A 24,795-nucleotide genomic window follows, 5' to 3' on the forward strand; every position below is an offset into this window, starting at 1 on the left:
GGGTGATAGTGACTAAATTTTCCTCTCCCTTAACCCATGTATCCGTGGAGGAAGGCAAAGACCATTTTAATTGATGGCCACAATTTGAGGTATCCAGAACTGCCATAGGCATACCTGTGGGCTGTGCCTGTCTATAGAAAGAAGGCAGTTGAGCTAATTAAACACCTCAAGTGGTATTGAATGTTTTAGCTTCTTGTATCTGGAAAATAGAAAAACCAAAATGGCACACTGCATATGGAGAGCATAGGAGAGTTTTGTTTTTTACCTTTTTTCCATTTTTTTTTGCGTGGTTAAGGGACCCTCTGTTCATTTTGCCTACATGGAAATTTCAAGGCGGTTTATGTTTCAGGTCATCCAGGTAGGTGACTTCATTTATTTATTTATTTATTTATACAAATAGCAATAACATTCAAGCAATATCTAATAAGTGTTTCAAACACAGAAAAAAATTATTTATACTGTTATATCTTGACTTCAGAAATACTTATTGAAAGTGGTAGTTTGTTTACAGTTGACAAAAGGAATAAATAATGTGCAGTGTTCTCTAGCTACTGGGGATAGGTGAGTCTTCATGATTTAAATAAAGTAGCGACATTTCTGATTTTTATTGTAAGTGTTGTGCTTTTAAGTTCTTATGCATGAAACTAATGTTGGTTTTAAGATATTTTGATTAAAGTTCTTTCATGTTTATTGTTTAAATGTGTTTCTTCTTACATTATGGAATTTCCTAAGCAAACTGTATCGGTGACATTTCAAAAATTTATCTAGATTATAACATGTTAAAACTAGAGGAACATTTGAATACTTCATATGCATTTCTTTATAAAATGTGGGAAACCCTTTTTAAAATAATTTTCTTTTTTTTTCAACTCACATTAGTTTTTTTTTTGCAGTAGTATCATTTTAACCCCCAAACTGCATTTTCACAGAGTATCTAACATTTTTTGCAAGTAACATTTTGAATTTGTTCTTCTTGACATATTTATGTTCATATGCATTTTGCATCTCCCTATTTCATGTTTTTGAAATCCAAATGTAACAGATTTCAACTTTTTGTATGACATTATTTTTTTTTCTTTTACTGGGGTAGTATCTCTCTTTCTTCTGACTTTTTTGCAAACCTGTTGTTTTTGAATTCTCTTTTTTCCCTTTATTTTCCTTCTCAATATGACACCAGGAGCCAACACAAAGAAAAACGCTGATGATATAACCAGTAATGACCGTGGTGAAGATGAAGGTATTTTTTGTTTTTTTTCAAAGCTCGACCTTGGTGCATGATTTTATATCGTTCGTTCTTTTTTTTTTCTTCTTTTTTTCATTTCAACCTGTTTTTCCTCCCTTATCTGAAGTGAGTACACTTTTGTGTGCTTTATTTTCTTCTTGTTTGGAAACCACTGTCATTTTTAATCCCAATGACCGTGTAGATGACTGCAAATCACCTGGGAGAACATGTATAAATGTTTCTCAGTATGAAGTGAGTAGCAAAATGCAATTTACAAGGAAACTCTTTTTCTTTTTCTTTTTTTTTTTTTTGGCTTGGTCACAAGAAGAGAAAGTGAAATTTTAAAACATGCATGTGTGCTTTCTTTTCTTCCTTCCGAATGTTATTTTATAATTTTGTATTTTGGAGCTTTGGTCTTCTTAATTTCTTCTGTGGACGGTGAGACACCTCAGTAGAACTTTTCAGGGGGCTGGCATTTCTGTTTTTGTTTGTTTTTAGTGTTTCTTTTTTTCCCCAAACATACTGATTCCAAAATGGGGCCTTCAAAGAATCTTCTCTGGCTCACAGTAAAATACATGAAAAAGTGTCTTAAAGAGAAGTTGTTTCTCTCAGAACTGCCTTTTATCAGCTTTAAAGAGAAAAAAAGGGGGGATGGAACTGAAATTTTTCAAAAAGTTAGCTCTATGCATCTTTGTCTTCACACCACAGCTGCTTTAAGAACATTTTTCCCCAAAAATGTTGTGGAGAGTTTCTTCTTGAAGGAGCTCAAATTGTTTGACAGATTATACTCCACAAGTAAAGTGATTTTTTTTTTAAAGATGGAAGCTAACATGACATCTAAACCATCCTTAGCACGTTGTATCCGCTTCCTTCAGCAGAATAAATGGTTTAGAAGAAAAGAAACAAAACATGTTTCAAGTCAGCCTTTGCTGGCTCTAAGGCTGTGTAGGCTGGGTGAAAACACGTTTTTCCCATCTGAGTAGCAAAATGCATGGATCTCCGTTTCTTTACCTTAAAACGTTGAAGGCCCTCGGTGGGCCCATGGTCCTCTGGCTGAAAGGCAGTTTAAAGTGCAGTGGGGAGCTCTCCTTGCTGGGAAGCAAAACTGCCTTCAAAGTCCCTTTGCGTCACTTGCTTGGTTTTCCTGCCCTCTTGGAGTTTTTTCATGAATCAGTGGCTCTACGAGAAAAGAGGTTTTGCCTATGTTGCTTTCTCGTGCCCGCGGTTCTCTCAACACTACTGTTCGTTAATTTTTTTTTTTAACCTGCGTTCATAGGGTTCTCCCTGCTTCTAATAACCCTCTAAGAAAGTTCTTCTGATGGCCTTGGAGTATCATACCTGCACCTATATCCGCAGCTAGCTTCTCCTTTATGAGGCCTCAGGACACCTGTAGTTTTATCCGTATCCCTGTATAGCCAACTACGGGTGTTAGTTTGCATCTTGCTTTTTTTCTGGCTTTTCAGCGTATTATTCCCTTTTGACCGTTAGGATCTGTTTTCCCAGTGCTCACCAGTCAACCTTTATTACTGTTAACAGTAATTTTCCTTCTAGTTTTTTCCGTCTAGTTTTCCTTTAATACCAAGAAACTATGATCATTTTCTTCACTTTGCACAAATCTGGCATCTGGTTATTTCTTTCTCAACCTCATGAGAACCTTGTTCTTTGTGTCTTGGAGGTAGGAGCCGTTAACCTAACGTTTTCTGTGAGGGAACCCCGTAAAGCAGCCCTCAAAACCTCAACTTCTTCCTTTCTCACAGTGGAGCAGCGTGCCGCCTACTGCAGAATGGGAACATAAATAAGGGCTAACACAGCAAATCAGAGTCCAGAGAGAGGGGTGGATAGTGTAAAACACCAGACCCCTGTAGGGACGGTGATTTATTTAAAAATTCCACATAGCATATGATGAGTGAAGGATTAAAAAATGATTTTTACTTCCTATTTAAGTTTTTTTGTTTTTTTTTTTTGCGGTACGCGGGCCTCTCACTGTTGTGGCCTCTCCCGCTGCGGAGCACAGGCTCCGGACGCGCAGGCTCAGCGGCCATGGCTCACGGGCCCAGCCGCTCCGCGGCATGTGGGATCTTCCCGGACCGGGGCACGAACCCGTGTCCCCTGCATCGGCAGGCGGACTCTCACCACTGCGCCACCAGGGAAGCCCCCTATTTAAGTTTTACAGGAGAAAATAGTGTTCTGCGACAGATTAAATATCTGCAGACACAGGGGCAGCTTGACACTTTTTTCTGCACTTGACTGTGACCACTGGGTTTCTTTTGCCTTCGGGATGCCCTGTGGTGGCGCCCAGGAGCCTGTTCTGAGATCATGATCGTAATTCATTTTATATGCAGTCACCATCCAAAGGGTGGTTTCTTTCCTTAAAATTCCTTTCTGATAGTTCAAAAGTGTCTCCATGAATTAGGGAAAAAAAGTTTTTATTTAAGAAAAAATGAAAATAAGTGTACATGGATACATTTGGTTTTCTTCTGACATACAGATATTTAAATGACACACACACATATATGTATATGCAATACATAAATATCCAGAAATCATCAGAATCAAGGTCAGGATTCTTCAGCATTCAAGGTAAAAAAGCCCAAGGAATGATTTCCACCAAACTAGTTATTTCATCACAACTTTTCAGAAAGTAGGCTCTACAAATAGACATATGGTCTCCAAACTTCTGTTGTCACAGAACATTGCAAAATAGGCTTTTCACATCATTGTTAAATAAAATAATAATGACTCTGGGTGCTCTGGTTGCAAAGCACGATGGGAGTTTATATTCCCTGTAAAAATATGTAGCGTTGCCACACTTTCATCTTGAGGTTGGAATCTTGTGCCATTTTTATCCCAGCTCTCCTCTCTCTCTCTCTCTCTCTCTTTTTTTTGTCACTTAAGTTGGGATATTACTGCAATCAGTAAATTAGAGAAAAAACACTTGCTTGGATATTTTGTTTTGTTTTTACACATTTCTGTCCTGTTGATCATTTTTAACCATTTATTTGTTTTTTGTCATCATGGGCCCTGTATTGAGAGCTTACAGTTTCATGACTAGTTTTATGTTCTCGTTAAGTTGAAAATGAATCTATAAGCTCCTCTTTGACTGAAGATAGAAGTTACAGTAAAAATAAATTATCATTTTGACGTTGGTTTCACACTTACTTAGATGATAAAAATATATTTTGTAATAGATGCCCTTGTAGGGTTTGAGCACTCTTTAGGGAAGATGTATTTCATCTCCATCCTTGCGTATTTAGTGTTGTACACACATACAGAAACCTACACCTGCACACACGTTCCTTCCAATGCCTGCATCATTTCTATGAGTAGAAAATATAACAACATGGACCATTTTCCTTAGGCCATCTTACCAAGAACGTACCTAATTTAAAAAGGGGCCATGCGATGGATTCCAATCTAAACTAGGAAAAGTCCCCCACGTCCTTTGCCCTTGACTTAGCATCCGTTCATCAGCATGATGTTTTATTGTGTTTCCTTACTTGGCTTTTTTTTCCAGACATCCATGATCAGAACAGTAAGAAGCCAGTAATGGTGTACATCCATGGCGGGTCTTACATGGAGGGCACAGGCAACATGATTGACGGCAGTATTCTCGCGAGCTACGGCAATGTCATCGTGATCACAGTTAACTACCGCCTGGGGATTCTAGGTGAGTGATTCCGTCTCTCTGGTCACCGCACAGGAGGCCATGAGGAAGTTCTGCTTTCGGTTTGGGGCTCGTTGATAGAGTAACCGTGTTACTCTAATTCCTAGAAATCTCTACTACACAGAACTCACTTCATGCTGCAAGATATATTTGTCCCTTAACGTTCACGCAGCGCCGTCTGTTTTTTGTTGTTGTTGTTGTTGTTTTTCAAAGTTTGCACTTTTTAATCCAGGAATTTCATTTCCTAGGATCCGCCTCAAACAAATGCAGCCTCCAAGGTGATCAGATGAACATGATACTTTATTGAAAGCACTTTTCTTTCTGTGGGCTTAGCCGACATAACCCTGTGGAATGAACACAGTTTGGAGACGTGTCTGATAACGCATTTGGTAATAGGTGATAACTTGGTAATGGTAGATAACGGCCACAGACATTAGCTTTCTTTTGTGGTTTTGTAGGTGTGTTAATCAGTTAATCGTTTGTCGGAAAATCTTTTACTTAATTGCTTAATGCGTTGTCTGTGTCTGTTGTATCTTGAAGAGTCGCATGGCTGTTGTATTTACGTGAGATGGAATACTCCTATTTGAATTTTGTAATTTGATGGTTTTTCATTTTATGTAAATTTTATGATTTATGATGAAAGGACATTGGCCAAGTGCGTAGGAATTCAAGAGCAGCTCTCCGTTGTTTCGGTGTTAACTTCGTTTTTCCCCAACTGGGGGTTGGAAAAATAAATAACCTATTTTGAAGTTACTATTTCGAAGCTTACCTTCTTCTGTGGTTTAGCCCGCTCTCGATCAGTTCATGAATAATATTCCTAGCCTGTGTAACAACGTTCGTTTTCAAGGCAAAAATGCATTGAGAGGATGCAGAAAATTGTTTACAGCAGGGTGGCTATGAGAATGAGATCTGTATGTCACAGGATGGTTATGGTAAAAGCTATGAAAAATAAAATGGACCAACGGACCTGTTTCAAATAAGAAACAGGGCTGAAATGTTTTCTCCAAACAGGCAAGTATCACTAAGAATATTTTATTTTCAACTTGAGGTTTTACTTTTGTTTTGAGCATTGTATTTCATTCACTACTGAACACATTCACCTATAGAAGACCCCGGAGTAAGGGGATGAGTTGCAGATGACCTTCTAATTTAGAAATGCACATCGCCCACAGATGTTTGCAAAGTTGGGCATTTGGGAGCATCGATAAAGTACTGGAAATGTCAGGTTTTTAGGATGAAACACAACAAAAAGCCTCAGAGTCTAGAGCCTTCTTGATTTCCTTTTCTTTTCTCGTCGGTGCCAGGAGCCAGACCTTTGTGGGATGATTTCTGTTCGTGTTGCACAGCAAGGGTGGCATGCCTCTCTGAATGTTTTTCAGAAGCCTCTGGCTAGTTGACTTGGCTACTGGTGTTTGAAACCGGAAATGTTGTTTCTTGATGTTTTACAAAAGGTCCATTCTAAGGAAGAGGTGGGCAAAGGAAGCCACGGACCAGGGCTTGCTGCTAGCAGCCCTTTCAAAGAGGGCAGTGTGGGCGTCCCTCGGTAGCATCACCAGCTCTGGGCGTTGCTTTCTGAACAAAGCAAAGGGGTTGGGTGAGTCCTTGCTTCAGTGGAATAACAAAGCGTCCTCCTGCCTGCACAACACGGTGGTGATGTGACTTAAAAGGTTAGATTTCAAAAGAAATCGATTTTCTCCCCCCCGTTGAACGCCAAACTGGTATTAAGCAGCTTAACACAGTGATCTCTTATCTATTTGGCCCATTTGTCAATCTAGAAAAGTACTGTGGGAATTATACACACCTTTATTCTTTTATTTTAAGAAAAGAAGAAAAAAATAGCTTGCTTTTAGAACTTTTCTCATTGAACAATTTTAATTTTACCTTTTGCTGCTGAGCATGAAAAAGAAAAAATCTTGGTAAGATAACAGAGGGCTGTGAGAGTTGTGGCCTGGAAATAAAAGAAGCAGTTTAGCATCTCCAAGCCAGTCTATTTACATTCCACGAATGAGTTAGTGTGAAGCTGTGCACCACAGACCCCCTTTTATCTGATGGAGCGCAGTGTGCCAGCTTTGCTGATTCTACAGGGCGATAGAGATGTTTTAACTGGGACTTGGTATATTGTTATCAGGGACCTTGCACGGGCTACCATCCTCTGGAAAACTGTGCGCTGGCCATTTACTTTTTGCTTGCAGGACATCCCTAGTACCACTCACTAGCACTCTGATAGGAATCGATGTTTTTACCAAAATGTCGAAATAGTGTTGGAGGTTTTTTTTTCAAAAGTAAGAAATGCATACATGCTGTTTCTCTGCCCAAGGAATGGAAAAGCATTGTTTGAGAGGATTACCGTTCTTTTCCAGAGTAACAAATGCTGTTTTCCTACCCAAAAGAAAGGTTTAGGAAGATGGGTGATGGTCAGAGGGAAGCAGGAGGCTGGCGTGGAAAGAACGTAGATTTTTATAATGAGATAAGAACGAACTGCTTGGTGTCTGTGGTGTGACATTGAGAAGGTCAGCTGAGTTTTTCGGAGTCTCTCTAAAAGGTGGTCCCATTCTCTCTGTGGCAAGGTTATTGTACATACCATATAAACATCCTATGGGTTTATGTACGTGAAGTTTCATAGCCCAGCACTAGGAACCAGTAAACCCAGACAGGTGATCATTTCCAGTGTTATTAATAGCCTTGGACATCTTATTAACATGACTGTTGGTCCACTGGAAAAAATCGCGACTGGCCCAAACGGTAATGTCTGTCAAATACTGACTTCTAAACGGAACCACCTTAATTAAACAAAAGCGATGATAAGACGCTCGTAATAAGACACAGATGACAGGATCTTCGCACGTGCTCTTTGAACAATGAATATTTTCTTTAATCAGAACTGCGTCACACAACCTTCCTAGCCATTGAGCATGTAATTTATTATCTAATCCAGGACACTTTGAAAATTGTTAATAATGCTCTTAATAAACTGGGATTATTCCAGGCAAATTGGGATGTACCATCACAGCTATAAAGTAATTATTCATACCCACACAAGATCTAATGAACAAACTGGTGGTCCATTTATTTTCAAAGGAGATCTCTTTTTAAAGCATATTTCCTATGCGTCCTTCTGTATACCTTTGTCATTAGGAAAGCATACACAGCTAAAAGTTGAGTTCTATCACATCTGCCTCTATTTTTTTTCATGGTGATTGTTCAAAGACCATTGCTATATAAGAGGAACCTCCTCGCTGAGGCTTAGCGATGGAAATGCCTGGGATTTATTTATGGGTGGCTCTTACTTCTGCTTTCCTTCATTAATGGTCTCTAATTTGCATCTTCAGTTGGTTAATTAGACCTCCATTCAAATGCTGATTTTAGTTTAGCTGAAAGGGTATTACTTTTTTGGTTATCCTATGATTTGATGCCTCATTCAGGCTTTAAACTATTTTGCTTTGAAACAATCTTATCTATATGCCTCGGCACGAAACTCATGGACAGCCTGCGGTGTGGCCATCACTGGACATTGTAGCTGCCCCTTCATTTAATCCTCATACTCTCCCTTGGAAGGATTCCCTTATCTTACTTTTGGGGAAACAAAGGCTCAGAGGTGATGGGACGGACTCACAGTGGTACAGGTTGTAGGGATTAGAGCGGGATTGGAGCCCTGGTCTAACAGTATTAATTAGGTGAACTGCCGTAGGAAACAGTGCAAATCTTTATATCAGATCCAGCTTCTCTAATCGCACAAAACGTCAGATGTGCCTATGGTTGATCTAGATACAAAATTGCGATTCGATGCTTACGCTGTATTTTTATGTTCCTTAAAGTGGGTCCTTCATCCCTGATGCATTTTCATCAAATCATCATTGATGGTCTACTATGGTGCATGGTGATGTGGTATTGGCCCCAACGATGGCATCTGTGAAATCAGAGCTCTCAGACACAGTAGATCTAAGGCTGTATCAGCGAGTCAGGTGTCTAACCTCTTACGCCCATTCTGTTGCCTTGTTGCTGTCTGTGGCCAATCAATGGAATTAAGACAATTGACCCAAAGAATGACTTTGAAACCGCACAACCCACTTTGGGACTTGAACCTGTGGACCGGGACTCAAACTCAGCCGGAACCCACATTGGGACTTGAACCCACTGTCTTTTGATTGAGATCCCACACCTGGTCTCAGCACTGAATGGAGCTCAGGTTCTTTATGTCTCAGTGCAGAAAGAATTCAGTGAGAGACAAAGTGATAGGTAAGAAGTGGATTTATTTAGAAAGATACACATTCCATAAACAGAATGCGGTCTGTCTCAAAAGGCGAGAGCAGCCTTGGGAGAAACGCACTGCACAGACAGAGTGCGGGCCATCTCAGAAGGCAAGAGGCCATGAAGTATGGGGTGGTTACTTTTTATGGGCTGGGTAGTTTCATAGGCTAATGGGTGGGAGTATTATTCCAAGTTTTTTGGGGAGGGGGTGGAGATTTCCAGGAATCGGGCCACCACCCACTTTTTGGCCCTTTGCGTTGGCCTTGGAACTGTCCTGGCGCCCATAGGTATGTCATTTAGATGCTATTGCATTACAGTGGGCATTCAATGAGGCTCAAGGTCCAGTGGAAGTCAAATCTTGCACCATCTTGGACCTAATTGATTCTAGTCAGTTTATGGCAAATCCTCAAGGGCTATGTCATTCTTTTAGAGGTTCTGCCCTGTCCCCTTCCCTGCTGTTTCAACTTCAGTGGATTTCTCACCTGACAGGTATCTTACAGTCTTTTGAAATGTTGTCCATAGGTTTATATAACTGACTTTTTCAAAGGATTAAAAAAGCATCAGAAAGACCTACTCATTTTTCAAGAAGTGTAGCTACCCTCAAAGTTTTTATCTCAGGGAAGGTTGTGTAATGGTGTTTCTGAAGTTGCCTTTCTCTTTAAGGTTATTAATTGCGTAAGACTACTTTCATTCACGGGTGTCATAACTTTAAAGGTAAGATGGAAATGGTTTTGAAATAAACGCACAGCAGGAAGAGCATTTGAATGAAAGGCACATGACTTGAGCTCTATGCATGTGGTAATGGCTTGGCCACGTGGCATTCTGGTCCCCTTTGTGGGGTCTTAGTCTCCATTGAAATGGAAGGTGGGTGGGCTGGCATTGGGAGGAAGCCCTTTGACGTCAGCCAGAGCAGTTTCACCCTTACCTGTTTGATACATTGCTGTTCCACGTCAGATTCCGTTCATAAAGGGGGTCCGGAATCACTGGAGGAGGGGCTTGATACCTGCCTTCAGAGACCTGGGATCTGAATTCCAGGTGTGCGCAAGCAGTTTACATCAGGGGTGTTTAGTGGTTCTAACATGCCTTAGGTACCGCTGCTGAAAAATGTCAATTTCCGATTTATATTTCTCTTTCACTTGGGAGTTAAAGATGTTTACTATTTGGTACTTTCACCATTTTTTTCCCCCTAAAAATCCTTTCTTCTTTTTCTTTTCTTTGTTTTTATCTTTTACTACAGATTTTCTCTTTTTTTAATTAATTTTTATTGGAGTCTAGTTGATTTACAATGTTGTGTTAGTTTCTGCTGTACAGCAAAGTGAATCAGTTATACATACACATATATCCACTCTTTTTTAGATTTTATTCCCATATAGGTCATTACAGAGTATTGAGTAGAGTTCCCTGTGCTATTCAGTAGGTCTGTTATCTATTTTATATATAGTAGTGTGTATATGTCAATCCCAATGTCCCAATTTATCCCTCCGCCCCAATCCCCCAGTAACCATAAGTTTGTTTTCTACATTTGTTACTCTTATTTCTGTTTTGCTAATAAGTTCATTCGTACCATGTTTTTAGATTCCACATACAAGTGACGTCATATGATATTGTCTTCCTGTGTCTGACTCACTTCACTCAGTATGACAGTCTCTAGGTCCATCCATGTCGCTGCAAGTGGCATTATTTCACTCTTTTTTATGGCTGAGCACTATCCCATTTTGTGTGTGTGTGTGTGTGTGTGTGTGTGTGTGTGTGTGTATACACACCACAACTTCTTATCCATTCATCTGTCGATGGACATGTAGGTTGTTTCCATGTCTTGGCCATTGTCAATAGTGCTGCTGTGAACATTGGGGTGCAGGTATCTTTTTGAATTATGGTTTTCTCCAGATATATGCTGAGGAGTGGGATTGCTGGATCGTATGGTAGCTCTATTTTTAGTTTTCTGAGGAACCTCCATACAGTTCTCCATAGTGGCTGAACCAATTCACATTCCCACCAACGGTGCAGGAGAGTTCCCTTTTCTCCACACCCTCTCCAGCATTTGTTGTTTGTAGACTTTTTGGTGATGGCCGTTCTGACTGGTGTGAGGTGCTACCTCATTGTAGTTTTGATTTGCATTTCTCTGATAATTAGTGATGTTGAGCATCTTTTCATGTGCTTTTTGGCCATCTGTATGTCTTCTTTGGAGAAATGTCTATTTAGGTCTTCTGCCCATTTTTTGATTGGGTTGGATTTTCTTTTAAATCACTCATGGAACACATCTTCCTTATCAAGTCAAAAGTTCATCTATTAAAAAAAAAAAGTTCATCTATAAAGAAAATAATATCGTCTTTCCTTTCAAGGATCTCCATGCTACCCCCTAAGTCCATCCTCGTCCCTCTCTGCTCAGATATCCCCCGATCAGATTTGTGACCGGGAAAAGCTTCCTTTATCCATCCTCAGAGAGAAACTGCACATTATTTAGGGATGGAAGAATGCTGTAAGAAGCTAAATGGGTAGACAGGAAGGATGAAGTATTGCACTGAGGGAAAAGATAAAGTGAAAAAGTACAGGAAGTTTGGGAGAAGTGTGAGAAAATGGGGGGCAGAGGCCAGGCACTTGATGTGGGACCAGTCACAACCCCAGAACGGAAAGAGGGTGGAAGGAAAGATTGAAAGCCCTTAGAATAAGACCCTCTGTGGTGGGCGGGGGAGGTGATGGGCCAGCCTGACCACAGGCTCCCGGACTCATTTCTGCAAAGCTCCCTGATGTGTCTCAAGACGGACTGAGGGTTAGAGGGAGGTATACCCCTAGATAACACAGTCATAGGATGGACACAGTTCATGGGGGAAGGGAGGGCTGGCGTAGCTTCCCTGATCCTAAAGTTATGCCAAAAAGAAAATAAACAAGATGCTTCCCCCTTGCCCTGCCCCTCCCCCCAGTGTCTTTCATCATCTTCATTAATAGCTCTCTGTGCATTTAACACTCATTCGGAAATGCTGTAATCTGGACTCTGTCGTTGCTCGTGTGTTGCTAAGAACCAGAACTCTGGACAAAAACATCATAGCCCGGTTTTGTATCAATGATCATTTACTTGGGTTTTCCTCTTCTGCCTCCTGGTGGCCAAAAATGCCCATTGCATTCATTTGATTTGTTCTGCGATGAAGGAATTGGCTTGGTTGTGGATGATGTCTCTTGCCTCTGGGAGTTTGCAGGCACACGGCGGGGGGTAGATATGGAAGCCCCTGCGGTGGAATAAAGACCCTGACATGAGACAGATGCCTTTTATGCAGAGGTTGATATGAGCCACCGAACAAAGAGGGTCCCTCGCTGTGAGGTGACAGAGGGCCACAGAGGAAAGTAAAAGTCTGCAGCAAATAAAGACAATGTGAAGGGATGCGGGGTGGTGATGAAGAGGCAGAAGAGACATTTTTATTCAATCTCAAATGCACAAAATTATCGACTAGCGTGTGCCTTATGACGGAGAATTTTCTTGATCTCTTTGTGAACGATTCAGAATTTCTTAAAAGAAGTTGGCCTGTTACTTGTACACGCAGAGCCGTTTCTGGAAATCACAATGCCCCGATACACTCGATGCTCGGATACTCTTATTATATTTAATAAGTACATATTTTCCACTTAATTGATTCCAGGGTGTCATGTCAGTAATAATCACAACGGGGTATACATTTTTTTAAAATGCTCTTTTCCTGGACATGTTGACATCCAAGACAGAATCTCTTAAGATGATCCATTCTACGTGAAAGAAACCACTTTCTCTGCTCTGTGTGCTTTCCTCCTTTTGCTTCTCACCTAGCCAAAGAAGGCTTGATCATTTTTCGTTGATCAGGATAAAGTGGTGTCTGTCTTAACGGGGAAGAACACACATGAGCATCACTCTGAATGAAAGGAAAAGTGTGATGGGCATTTGAGTATCGGGCAGCGGAGAAACTGGAAAGTTCCAAGGAGGAGTGTTCAATTTAAGTGCCAAGATACATTAGCTTGATGTGGGTGAGCTAGAGATTAAGTCTCTGGCAATCATTCCATCAGATAAATGGTTTTAAAACAATGCCTGAAAGAGAAATACCTGCATTCTTCCTATGTACCTTTTCTTCCTTCCCTAGATGTATTCAAGGAATTAATCCTTCCAGGTCAGATCATTGAAAAATCTCTAAAAGGCAATCAGAGTGGGAGTTTTAAAGACCACAGAGGCTGAAACACTCCAGGACTGTACAAATCGTGGCCTGCACATCATTTTTCTTTTTTTTCCCCTGAAAGTATGCATTGCACGTTTTACAGGAAGCGTGGAGTGAATATGCACATGTCCACACTCACCACGGCGGTGATACCGCAAAAGGGCATATTCTGTTCTAATATAACTCTCCTAGTATTGTCCAATCATACATCAATCAGTCATGGGCTTCATGAAAATAAATCCTTGGGGACATAAGGCTCAAAGTGAATGTCTGAGGGATCAAAACGTAACGCAGACACGGCAGATACACCGTGCATTTAACAATGTAAAATGTATTTTTCAAATAAGATTACTTAGTAACATATGGATTGGGTAAGTCCCATCTAATGGGTAGGGCAGCTTTTCCTTTGATTAAAAAAAATAATAATAATAGCTCTTTGGAAAGAAGTGTACAATTCTCAGTATAAAAAAATCAGAACTATTTTAGAATGGTAGATGCAACATTCCTCTGACATGACAGCCATTAGACAGGGTTGAGCTGGGGTCTTCATGCAAATAAATCAATTGCGAGACTCTTGATCCCTTTAATTATTTGAGACTGCAGGCCCTGGTTTTTGTTGTATTCAGTACAGAGGCTTTTATTCTAGACTCTGATATTATGGGGGAAAAGGCTGTGTCCTGTGCAGTGGGTCTAGTCATCAACAGGTGGCTTGAATACATGCATTATTATAAAGGTACACATTTCACTCTAGACAGAGGTATGAGATCATCTCCCAGAGAAACACTACGAATTCTACCAAAGACACCCAAGATTTGTACCGGAGTTGGGAAAACAATTTTGGAATAAAGAATTGTTTCCAGTTTGGATTGAGAAATGTTTTCTGTCTCTCAGAGTGGCTGCTACATCTTTACTAATATATCCCAGTAATGGTTTAGAGGCTCAGTTGGCATATGACAGATAGATAGATAGATAGATAGATATTGATATAGAGAGATAGGTGTATATATATATATATAATATTTAGATATATAGAGAGAGGTAGGTATATATTATATAAAGACACCCGTAGAGATAGGTGTATATATATTATAGAGATAGAGATAGGTATATATATGATATATAGAGAGAGATATATGTGGATATACATATATATATATCCTCTTGTCCCTTCTTTATAACATAAACTTATAATACCATGTAGAAATGTCACCCATCTTTTCCTGTAATACTTCTTTGTTAAACCAGGCATAAGAGTTCACATCTGTCCAAAAAAGAATCTTGTGCAAATGGCCTTATCCATTTCTACATTTCTTTTTTCCCCATGCTATCCACTTTTTTAGTTATATTTATTTGAGTCGTATTTATCTGTTTCTCCCCCCTTTATCTCTAGTTAGTTAACTTCCTCGACTTCAATCATAGTGTTCACCAGCACGGTTCTCCTGAGGACCACTCATACATTGTTAGCCTTTTGTAGGACAGTCCGAATTCTTTCAGTGGCCTTTGCTGCATCCTCGTTTTTCTTCATCTTCTTGTAAATGGCCCACTGGTTCGTCTCCACTCCCACCTTTCACTGTCTGTGTCCTTTATTTAAAATGGTTTATATACCATGTTGTGCATTGAACGTGTACAGTTCCATGGCCTTTAGTATATTCACAAAGTTGTACCACCATCACCACCCCCTAATTTTTGAATGTTTTCATCACTCCAAGGAGAAACCCAATATTTATTCTTCTCAGTCTCCAAGGACTTAGGCAACCATTAATCTACTCTCTCCCTGTGGATCTGCCTTTCCTGGGCATTTCATACAAAGGGAGTCACATGCTGTGTGCTCTTTTGTGTCTGACGTCTTTCACTGAACATGATGTTTTCGACATCCATCCACGTGGTAGCATATATCAGTACTTGGTTATTATTTATGGCCAAATATTTATTCCATTGCATGGATATACATGTTTTCTTTATCCATTTGTCTTCTGATTTGTATTTGGTTTGTATCCACTTTTTGGAGATTATGAATACAATGCCATGAACATCCACGTACAAGTTTTTTGTGGGGATATATGTATTCGCTTCTCTTGGGTACAAACCTAGGAGTACCATTGCTGGGTCGTATGATAAAGCTGTTTAATCAGCTAAGTAACTTGCAAATTCTTTTCTAGAAAAGTGGCTGCACTATTTTACATTCCCACCAGCATGAGGGTTCTAATTTCTCCACGCCCTTACCAACACCGGTTCTTGTCTGTCTTTTTGACTACAGCCCTCCTAGTGGGTGTAAAGTGGTACCATTTTTGATGTGCATTTCCCTGATGGCTAATGACATTGAGTACCTTCTCGTGTGAGTATTGGCCATTCGTATATCTTCCCTGGAGAAATGTGTACTCGTATTCTTTCCCCGTGTTTGAGTGGGGTATTTACCTTTTCAGTATTGAGTTAAGAGGGTTTTTATGTTTGTTTGCTTGTTTTTTTAAAGTGGCGTGTTCTGGATACATGTTCCTTAGCAGATACAGGACTTGCAAATATTTCCTCTCATTTTGTTTTCTTCCCACTTTTGGGATGGTGCCCTTTGAAACACACATGTTTTTCATTTCGATGAAGTTCAGTGTATCTCTTTTCTCTTTCTGCCTTTGCTCTTTGCGTTGCTTCTACGAAGTCTTCACCTGACCTAAGCGCTCACCACTTTATTCCTATATTTTTTTTCTAAGAGTTATACAGTTTTAGATCTTGTTTTAGACCAGATCCCTTTTGAGTTAATTTTTTTTTTTTTTTTTGGTACACGGGCCTCTCACTGTTGTGGCCTCTCCCGTTGCGGAGCACAGGCTCCGGACGCACAGGCTCAGCGGCCATGGCTCACGGGCCCAGCCGCTCCGCGGCATGTGGGATCTTCCCGGACCGGGGCACGAACCCGTGTCCCCTGCATCGGCAGGCGGACTCTCAACCACTGCGCCACCAGGGAAGCCCCTGAGTTAATTTTTTAAAGCACTGTCATGTGGTTTTTGTTCTTTTTTCTCTTGCTCTATTACATTAATCAATTTCTGACTATTAAACTGCCCTTTCATCCTGCAGTAAATCCCCACTTGGTCACGGTGTATAATCCACTTGACCTGCTGCTGGACTTTGTTTGCTAGTACTTTTGAGGATTTTGTTTGTCTGTTTGTTTAACTTCTGGTTCTGGGGAAAGAAATGACCTCGAATTCTAAGCCTATTGTCGATTTCATGGTTTCTGGACCTCTGCACGACTGACACTGAGAATGGGTTTCTCTTCTTGGTGGAGGGTTTCTGTTGTTCACTGTGGGATGTGAACAGCATCCCTGCCCTCTGCCCTCTAGAATGCCAGTAACACCTCACAGCCCACAGTCATGACAACCAAAAATGGCTCCAGGTGTTGCCAAGAGTCCCCTGGTGCGGAGTGGGTGGGAAGCATGAACCCGGTTGAGAACCACTTACCTGATTTGTACTTCCCTTCTCTGAGAGCGAAGGCGCACGACGGCATTCTCGTCTTGTACCGAAAAATCCACACTCCGTTCTGTATGGGTTTGTTTCTTCATGTGCACGGTGTTTACTTCCTGTCACCGATTTCTTAGCTCCTTGCCGGCTGAGGTCATAGCTCACATTGTCTTTGTCTCTACTGAGAGTTTACCAGATAATAAACATCTTCTGGATGATTTCTCCTGGCAGTGTTCTGGCCTTCACATTGCGAAATGAAATCTCAGTCACAAAGGAGAGAGAGTATATTAACGTCAACATTTTTTTTTTTTTTAATTGCAGAATGAGTGAACTCCTAGCTGTCAACATCCAACATCCTAAGTTTATGGAAATCGTGCTTATTTCCACTTCTGCAGCTGTTGCTTTTTCGCAAATACTAAAGGTTTCATTTTCCTCGAAACGTGTACTGATGCTAGTGTCATCACCGGAGGATTTATTTTCATTCCATGTAGGTTAGCTTGAATGGAGACAGTTTTGCTGGTGGTGTGCATTTGACCTTGAATGAAAACTGAAGGTTTTAAACAGTATTTTAAATCTGCATATCTTTTTTTTTTTTTTTTTTTTTTTTTTTTTTTTGCGGTACGCGGACCTCTCACTGTCGTGGCCTCTCCCGTTGCGGAGCACAGGCTCCGGACGCGCAGGCTCAGCGGCCATGGCTCACGGGCCCAGCCGCTCCGCGGCATGTGGGATCTTCCCGGACCGGGGCACGAACCCGCGTCCCCTGCATCGGCAGGTGGACTCTCAACCACTGCGCCACCAGGGAAGCCCTAAATCTGCATATCTTTATATTTTTATCAGATTTTGACAGTTATAAAAACAAACCAAAACAGTAGAGGTGTCTAACAGAGATTTTTTTTTCTTCAACTCTTTGCATGGGTATTTCAGATAATTATGATCATTCTGAACCTTTAGAACTTCCCTACTAGTTTTAAAAGAAGCAAAAGCATTTTTCCTCATTGGCTACAGAACATATGCCTTTGTCCCAGCCATGCATAGGGCCGTATCTCACGTTTTCTTCTTCAATTACGAAGCTGTAAATATAAAGCAGAAACTGCTGCTGTGCTGTCTTCTCTCCACATTTTCCCTCTCACGAAATCCAATTGCAAATGCTCCTCGATGCCCTACCTGGGAGTTGCAAAGTGGGCAGAAGCCATCTCTAAGTGGAGGTTCCTAAAAGTTAACAAAGAAGATTCATGTGGGTTTTTTTTTTTTTTTTTTTGGATTCATGTGGGTTTTTAAGAAGGGATTTTAAATACATCTCAAGTTTTAAAGTGACTCCTGGACTTTTCAAAAAATGAGCGACCTTCTTCTAACGCCTCGCCGTTACTTTTCAAATTCAGTGGCTTCACCCACCGCCCTTTAGAGAAGCTTTGGTTTGCTGGAGTCCAGGGTTTGGGAGGTGGTGTTATTTACTTTTGGTTTTCACGCTCGCTCCCTGTTAATTCAAAGAGATCACTGAACACTCTTTTCTGGTTTTAGACACTGCTGGTGAGTGATGATTGTTTCTTGTACAGAGACTTAACCAGGTATTGTGGAAGAATTTGGTACCCTCGCTCTCTGATTCACAGATGCCGGCGTGACCCTCAGGGGTGGTGGGACCTGCACTCTGCTGAGGTCCAACTTAGAGGATGGATAACAGGACAAGATGGGGAACAAAGATGCCTAAACCCCATGAGACCTTAGCCCACTGCTCGCAGAGGGGTGATGTTTTTTCTGAAAGGTGACCTCATCTTATTGCTTTACCAGCAGACTCTTTGGCCAGTGAAAATAAAACTGTCCATTATAAGGAAATTAACTTTAGATTTTAAAAGAAAATTTCATAGGATACTTCCAGAGAATCCTACTTGTGAAGCAAAGATATGTATTCCTGAAATGGGGATGGTGGTTGTTGGGAGAGATTCATTGGAATGGAAATAAACTTCCTTTCCTTTTGGCCAACAATCATACTCTCCTTTTCTCCAGATTGGCCAGATGATTGGTTTCAATATAAGAGGGTAGTGTGGGCAAGATTGCTGGTAGTGTCTGATACGACTGGCCCAATTCATCAATCTTCCTTCCTTAATTAATTTACATGGAGAGCCTCTTTACTCTGAGAGAGTTATTTTCTAGTTTTATTGAGATATAATCAGCAAGTAACATTATATTCCTTTTAGGTGTATAACAGGACAATTTGGTATTTGTCTGTGTTGCAAAATGTTTAATACAATCAGTTTAGTTAACACCTATCACCTCATAGTTACATTTTCTTTTCTGGTATGAGAACTTTTAAGGTCTGCGATTGGGAAATAAAAGTTTTGGCACACGTATAAATGTAGAGAACATGAAACATTTTAAGATAGAGGTGGAACTGTAAACATGTATTATTAGTCATTGGAATTTAGTATTTCTTGAATTTGCAGTGGGATTTCTGTCTGTTAACTTTGGAAGATATCAATGGTGTAAAGTTAGCAGCATTAGCCTTTTATCATTTATCCTGAGGCCATCTGTTTGAAGTTCAAATGTGGGAACTCTCCTATCCTTCTGTGGGAAATAAAGATCATAGCAACTCAAAATCAGTAATCACTAAACCGATGTAGTAAGGAGTTCTGTGATGTACATCGTACCTAAAAAGTAGGATCAAAATATTTAATGCAGAAGACAGTAGACTCACCAACCTACCAGCCCATCAGTCAGTTCTTTCGGATGGTAGGCTCTGTATCAGAGTCCTGACTTAGTGAGCCAGGAGTTACCATTTGGGGTTTCTGGATCGTGGAGGAGATGGGGGGTGGTCTTATCGGGGCAGCAAGCAGGAAACCTTTTTCAGGGCTCCGGGCAGCAGCATTTCACCAACCAGCAGAGAAGTATTTCCTGATGTTAGCATTCCACACTGCAGCACACTGGCGCTTGCCAGTTGAGTCACTTACGTGTACATGACAGGTAAGGTGACACCTGCCTTACTTCCACCTGGCATTAGTGCTCATGGATTCATCTTACTGAACCAAGACATGAAATTGCAGTTCCTTATCCACGTTTAGCAATATTTCGTTCACTGATTGATTCTCTGTCCCCTTGGAATAACTAGGTATGGGATCCACTTAGACTTTGAGTCTCAAGTCCAAATCGCCATGAAAGTTAAAATGTAACAAGAGAAGTAATAGAAGAAAAGTACAGATGGAGACTTACGATACAGAGGTGTCTGTTCTGTTAGCAGAGGGCAGATGAGACTGCCTGAGGTCAGGGTTGAATCCAGCTGAAATAGGGACCTGTGGTGTCTACTGCGTCGTACGCATTCAAATGGTTAATTCTGTGTTACGTAAATCTCACCTCAGTACAAGACAAAAAGTTCGAAGCTGGCCCATGCCTCATTGAGCTCCCCTCTATAAAGCTGTGTAAAAGGAGCCCAGTCTGCAGCCAGTTCTTAAAAGGAACGTATAAGCAAACCAAACAGCAAACCAACAGGACATGGCAGTGCACACCACATTTTATTACGGGGCCGAACTTGACCTTTTTTTTTTTTTTTTGCGGTACGCGGGCCTCTCACTGTGGCGGCCTCTCCCGTTGCGGAGCACAGGCTCCGGACGCGCAGGCTCAGCGGCCATGGCTCACGGGCCCAGCCGCTCCCAGCAAGTGGGATCCTCCCAGACCGGGACACGAACCCATGTCCCCTGCATCGGCAGGCGGACTCTCAACCACTGCGCCACCAGGGAAGCCCCGAACTTGACCTTTTACACCCCAATGTCTCAACTTGAATTCAGAGCGAACTTGAGTTGCTAATTCTATGCTTTTGACCAGGTAAAGACCTCATTTTAAGAAATTTCCTTAAAACTGCAAACTTACGGAAAAGAGAGAATGTTGTATGTATCCATTCAGCAAGTACACGTTATAAGCATAGTAGTTACACGGATCTTGGGCTCATATCTGCATGTTTCATTTTGCGTTTGCCTCCACTGTTTTGTTAGCAAGTATAGTTTTAATTTAGGTAATGTTTAGAGTCCATATAAATGTAAATCATTCAGGGTTTGAGGAGAAAATTAACCACTTAGGATTTGCATTTACCACTGTTCACCTCCCACTTGAATTCCTTCAGAAATGACAAAACCGGTTGCTAAAGTAGTGATTTTAAATATTTACCAATATATACCACTGGAATACTTGTTGCTGTTTCTGAAGAAAAGAAATGCAGCGGCATCCTTAGTGATTATTTAAAAAATAAGGAATATTCTTTAAGGGAAAGAATTTCAACTCATCTTTTTGGTAGTCAGTGGTCATTCATTTCTGCTTGTATTGTAACCTGTTAAAATGATGACTTAACAAAGAGAAGGGAAATTAAATTCGCTAGTTATTTTTTAATGCCATATGATTTCTAGTTACAAAGGCATGCTTAAGCCCCGTACTAAAAAGAGGTGAATAAAATAGGACAGGGTTCAAATAAAATTCATTTGGGAAGGTGAATATGTTTTCAGAATGATTAAGTCTTTTGAGATCCCATTTTGGTGTAGTTTTCTACCATTTCTTAATGTATTCTTCATAACCCCCAAATTATTCAGGCTTTGAGCCAAACGCCAACATGTTATTTACTTTTGCTTGGGTTGTAATAAAATTTGGGACTCTTAGTGAAAAGATGATTTTCATTAGTAAAATTGTTATTGGGCATTTAGAGTTGGTGCTTATTTTCTGTTGCTTCTCCAACCACTGGAAATCTTCCTTCACTTTTCTTTCCCCACACTACAATGAGAGATCGAAGGGTGGCCCTATTCCCATCCTTAAACCTGTCATTTTCTTATCCTTATTAACCTGTGGGCTTGAGAACCAGGCAAGGACCTTTCCCAGAAGAACTGGCCGGGGCTGGGTGCTAAGATGACCAAGAGCTGTGTAATGAGGGCTCCACATCAGACCATAAATGCTACCCTGTTCATGAAGACAGGGCACACTGCTTAGAGGTACACCATCTCAAATGCCTTTGTAACACCTAGGACTCTGGGCACTCACATAATGGCTATGCCATGTGACTTCAACCATTTGTTAACATGACCTTAAAGGTCCAAGAAATGTCTCAATATCATCTGACCATTTTTTGGGGGGGCGGGGGACTCAGTCACAAATGCAGCACATCAAAATATTGATATATCACATTGTGAGAGAACGCGGGTGTGTACATCTTTACGGGATCTCCATCATAGCTTCTTCTTAAAGTTTCCAGTGTAATTCTTGCGAAGGAATTGTTTTAAAAAAAGTTTTTAAACGTTTAGGTAGTTCGAAAGTAAAATGTAATTTTAAAAGAATGCTCAGTTGTTATTTCGGGCTTTGGGACATTGAGTGGTTCTGGAAACTTGACACCCTTGATCCAAATGCCATATTTGTCCAATTGCAATATTGACCGGACTGTTGCAGCATCTAGTATAAATCCTGAAACATCTAGTTACATCCTGATACTTCGTCTTGACCTTCCTCCTGTCTGGCTACAGTCAGCCATAAACAGCTGTATTCTCTAAATCTTCAGGGACATGAAACATTGAAATCTGTGCAGAAAATGACCATCACGGTTGTCTAATATCAAAAAAGGGTGTGTTTTTTCGTGTAAAAGGTGGTGGAACCCAAAAGAATGGGGGAAGACACCCCTGAGTGTGTAAGCCACGTACCTCATTGGCTCCAAGAGATTCCTGTTTTGTTTTTTACTTTAATTTTTATTTTATATTGGAGTATAGTTGATTTCCAATATTGTGTTAGTTTCAGGTGTACAGCACAGTGATTCAGTTATACGTATACATATACCCATTGTTTTTCAGGTTCTTTTCCATTATAGGTTATTATGGAATATTGAGTAGAGTTCCCTGTGTATACAGTAGGTCCTTGTTGATTATCTGTTTTATATATAGGGGTGTGTATATGTTAATCCCGAACTCCTAATTTATCCTTCCCCCTCACCTTTTCCCTTTGGTAACCCGAGATTCCTCTTTTAAAAACCCAAACCCTGGGCTTCCCTGGTGGCACAGGGGTTGAGAGCCCGCCTGCCGATGCAGGGGACACGGGTTCGTGACCCGGTCCGTGAAGATCCCACATGCCGCGGAGCGGCTGGGCCCATGAGCCATGGCCGCTGGGCCTGTGCGTCTGGAGCCTGTGCTCCGCAACGGGAGAGGCCACAGCAGTGAGAGGCCCAAGTACCGCAAAAAAAAAAAAAAAAAAAAAAAAAAAAAATCCAAACCCTGCTGAACCAGAAAGAACAAATAAATTGGCTTGATGTTGAGTGACATAAAAAGAAAAGCGTATCTTTGCCCCCTCTGCCCTGTCTTCCATTTCCTGTCCCACCCTTCACATCAAATGAAACACTGCTGGTTTCATTTCCTCAGTGTACCTTGTAGTATTTCTAGGAGTAGATGTGCCTAAAATCCTGCCCTCTCTTTTTGCCTAGGGATACTTTTGGTCTCATATAAATAGACAGTATCCAGTTTGAGAAACATGTAGCCCATTGTAACAAGTGTTATCTTTTTATTCCATCAATTTTTTTTTTTTTTTTTTTTTTTTTTTGCGGTACACGGGCTTCTCACTGTTGTGGCCTCTCCCGTCGCGGAGCACAGGCTCCGGGACGCGCAGGCTCAGCAGCCATGGCTCACGGGCCCAGCCGCTCCGCGACATGTGGGATCCTCCCGGACCGGGGCATGAACCCGCGTCCCCTGCATCGGCAGGCGGACTCTCAACCACTGCGCCACCAGGGAAGCCATCCATCAATTTTATAATGTAAGTGTATTTGCATTTTGAGTGAATACGAATCCAAAAGAAAGACAGCAGTTCATTGTCAATAAAGGTGTTTTTGTGTATATACTTTTGGTGTGCAAGACAGTAGTCTGGGTTTAAAAGAATATTTAATTTTTTAAGTCTCCATTCATGCATTTAACACAAATTCCTGTTGAGTTCATACCACGCACGTGCCGGGCTGGTTAGAAACAGGCAACTGATGGCAGGTGCTCCCTGATTTTAGGGCACTTCCAGCTCAATGCAGCAAATAGACAGTTCCTAGTAGTTCCTTCAAGTTCCTTAACCAATTAATTTTGTATGTCCCACATCCTTTAAGTGAGTGTCCATGGTGTGAAATTTCCCTTTGCTTTAAAATAAGATTAAAAACACAAAAAGGAAAATCAAACAGCTTCCACTCTAAGAAAATAGAACCTAATGTATTGCATCTTGGATTTGTCCTTCATTTTGTTCATAGGGTTTTGGCTCGTCCTAAGTTGAATTAGTAACCAGTTTGCCTTCCCAAGGGCTCTGGCAGGACTTGGTGTTTACCTCAACATACAGGCAGTGGGTTTCATATTTAAAAGCCAAGACTCTCACACAGCTTCCAGGATCAGGTCATTCTACTTGGTTCCGAGAATGGTTTGGGGTGGGGTTTTTTTACCGTCGAATGCACTGCTTTTCCCCTCAGTGTTCTCAGATGTGCAGCCAGCCGCCCTGCCTTTCCTCAGGGCTCTCATTCTGCAGGTGAAAATCTTCTCAAAACTATGATTGTGATCCATGAGTCAGCAATTTTCTGTAAGAAATTTGGGACTCTCTCTTCATGAATGTGGCCTGCCTCTTTCTAAGTATAATAAAAAGCAGTTTTAAATTATGCCTTTCTTTTTTAAAATTTATTTACGTTTTAATGAAGTAGAGTTGACTTACAATGTTGTGTTAGTTTCAGGTGTACAGCACAGGGCTTCAGTTATATATACATACATATATATATACATATATATAACTATATATGTGTATGTGTGTGTGTATATATATATTCTTTTTCATATTCTTTTCCATTATGGTTTATTACAAAAGATTGAATATACTCCCTGTGCTATACAGTAGGTCCTTGCTGTTTACCTGTTTTATATATAGTAGTGTGTATCTGTTAATCCCAAACTCCTAATTTATCCCTTTCCCCCTTTCTCCTTTCGTAACCGTAAGTTTGTTTTCTACACCTGTGAGTCTGTTTCTGTTTCGTAAATAAGCTCATTTATGTCATATTTTAGATTCCACATATAAGCAATATCATA

At 40.8% G+C, this 24,795-nt stretch overlaps 1 protein-coding gene across 11 annotated transcripts in view; it reads left to right on the forward strand.

Moving 5' to 3' along the window:
- The window catches only part of LOC101323758 (neuroligin 4 X-linked), a 346,024-nt gene that overhangs the window by 210,717 nt on the left and 110,512 nt on the right, over positions 1-24,795 (forward strand). For 10 of the 11 annotated variants that reach the window (XM_073799736.1, XM_033850213.2, XM_033850215.2 and 7 more), the window contains 2 exons: positions 1,178-1,237; positions 4,737-4,889. In XM_073799736.1, the coding sequence (XP_073655837.1) occupies positions 1,178-1,237; positions 4,737-4,889 (213 nt within the window). The remainder of the gene's footprint in view (positions 1-1,177; positions 1,238-4,736; positions 4,890-24,795) is intronic. The other variant, XM_019944769.3, reaches the window with a different exon arrangement.

This window comes from Tursiops truncatus, chromosome Y (assembly GCF_011762595.2).
Source record: "Tursiops truncatus isolate mTurTru1 chromosome Y, mTurTru1.mat.Y, whole genome shotgun sequence".
Classification (NCBI taxonomy): domain Eukaryota; kingdom Metazoa; phylum Chordata; class Mammalia; order Artiodactyla; family Delphinidae; genus Tursiops; species Tursiops truncatus.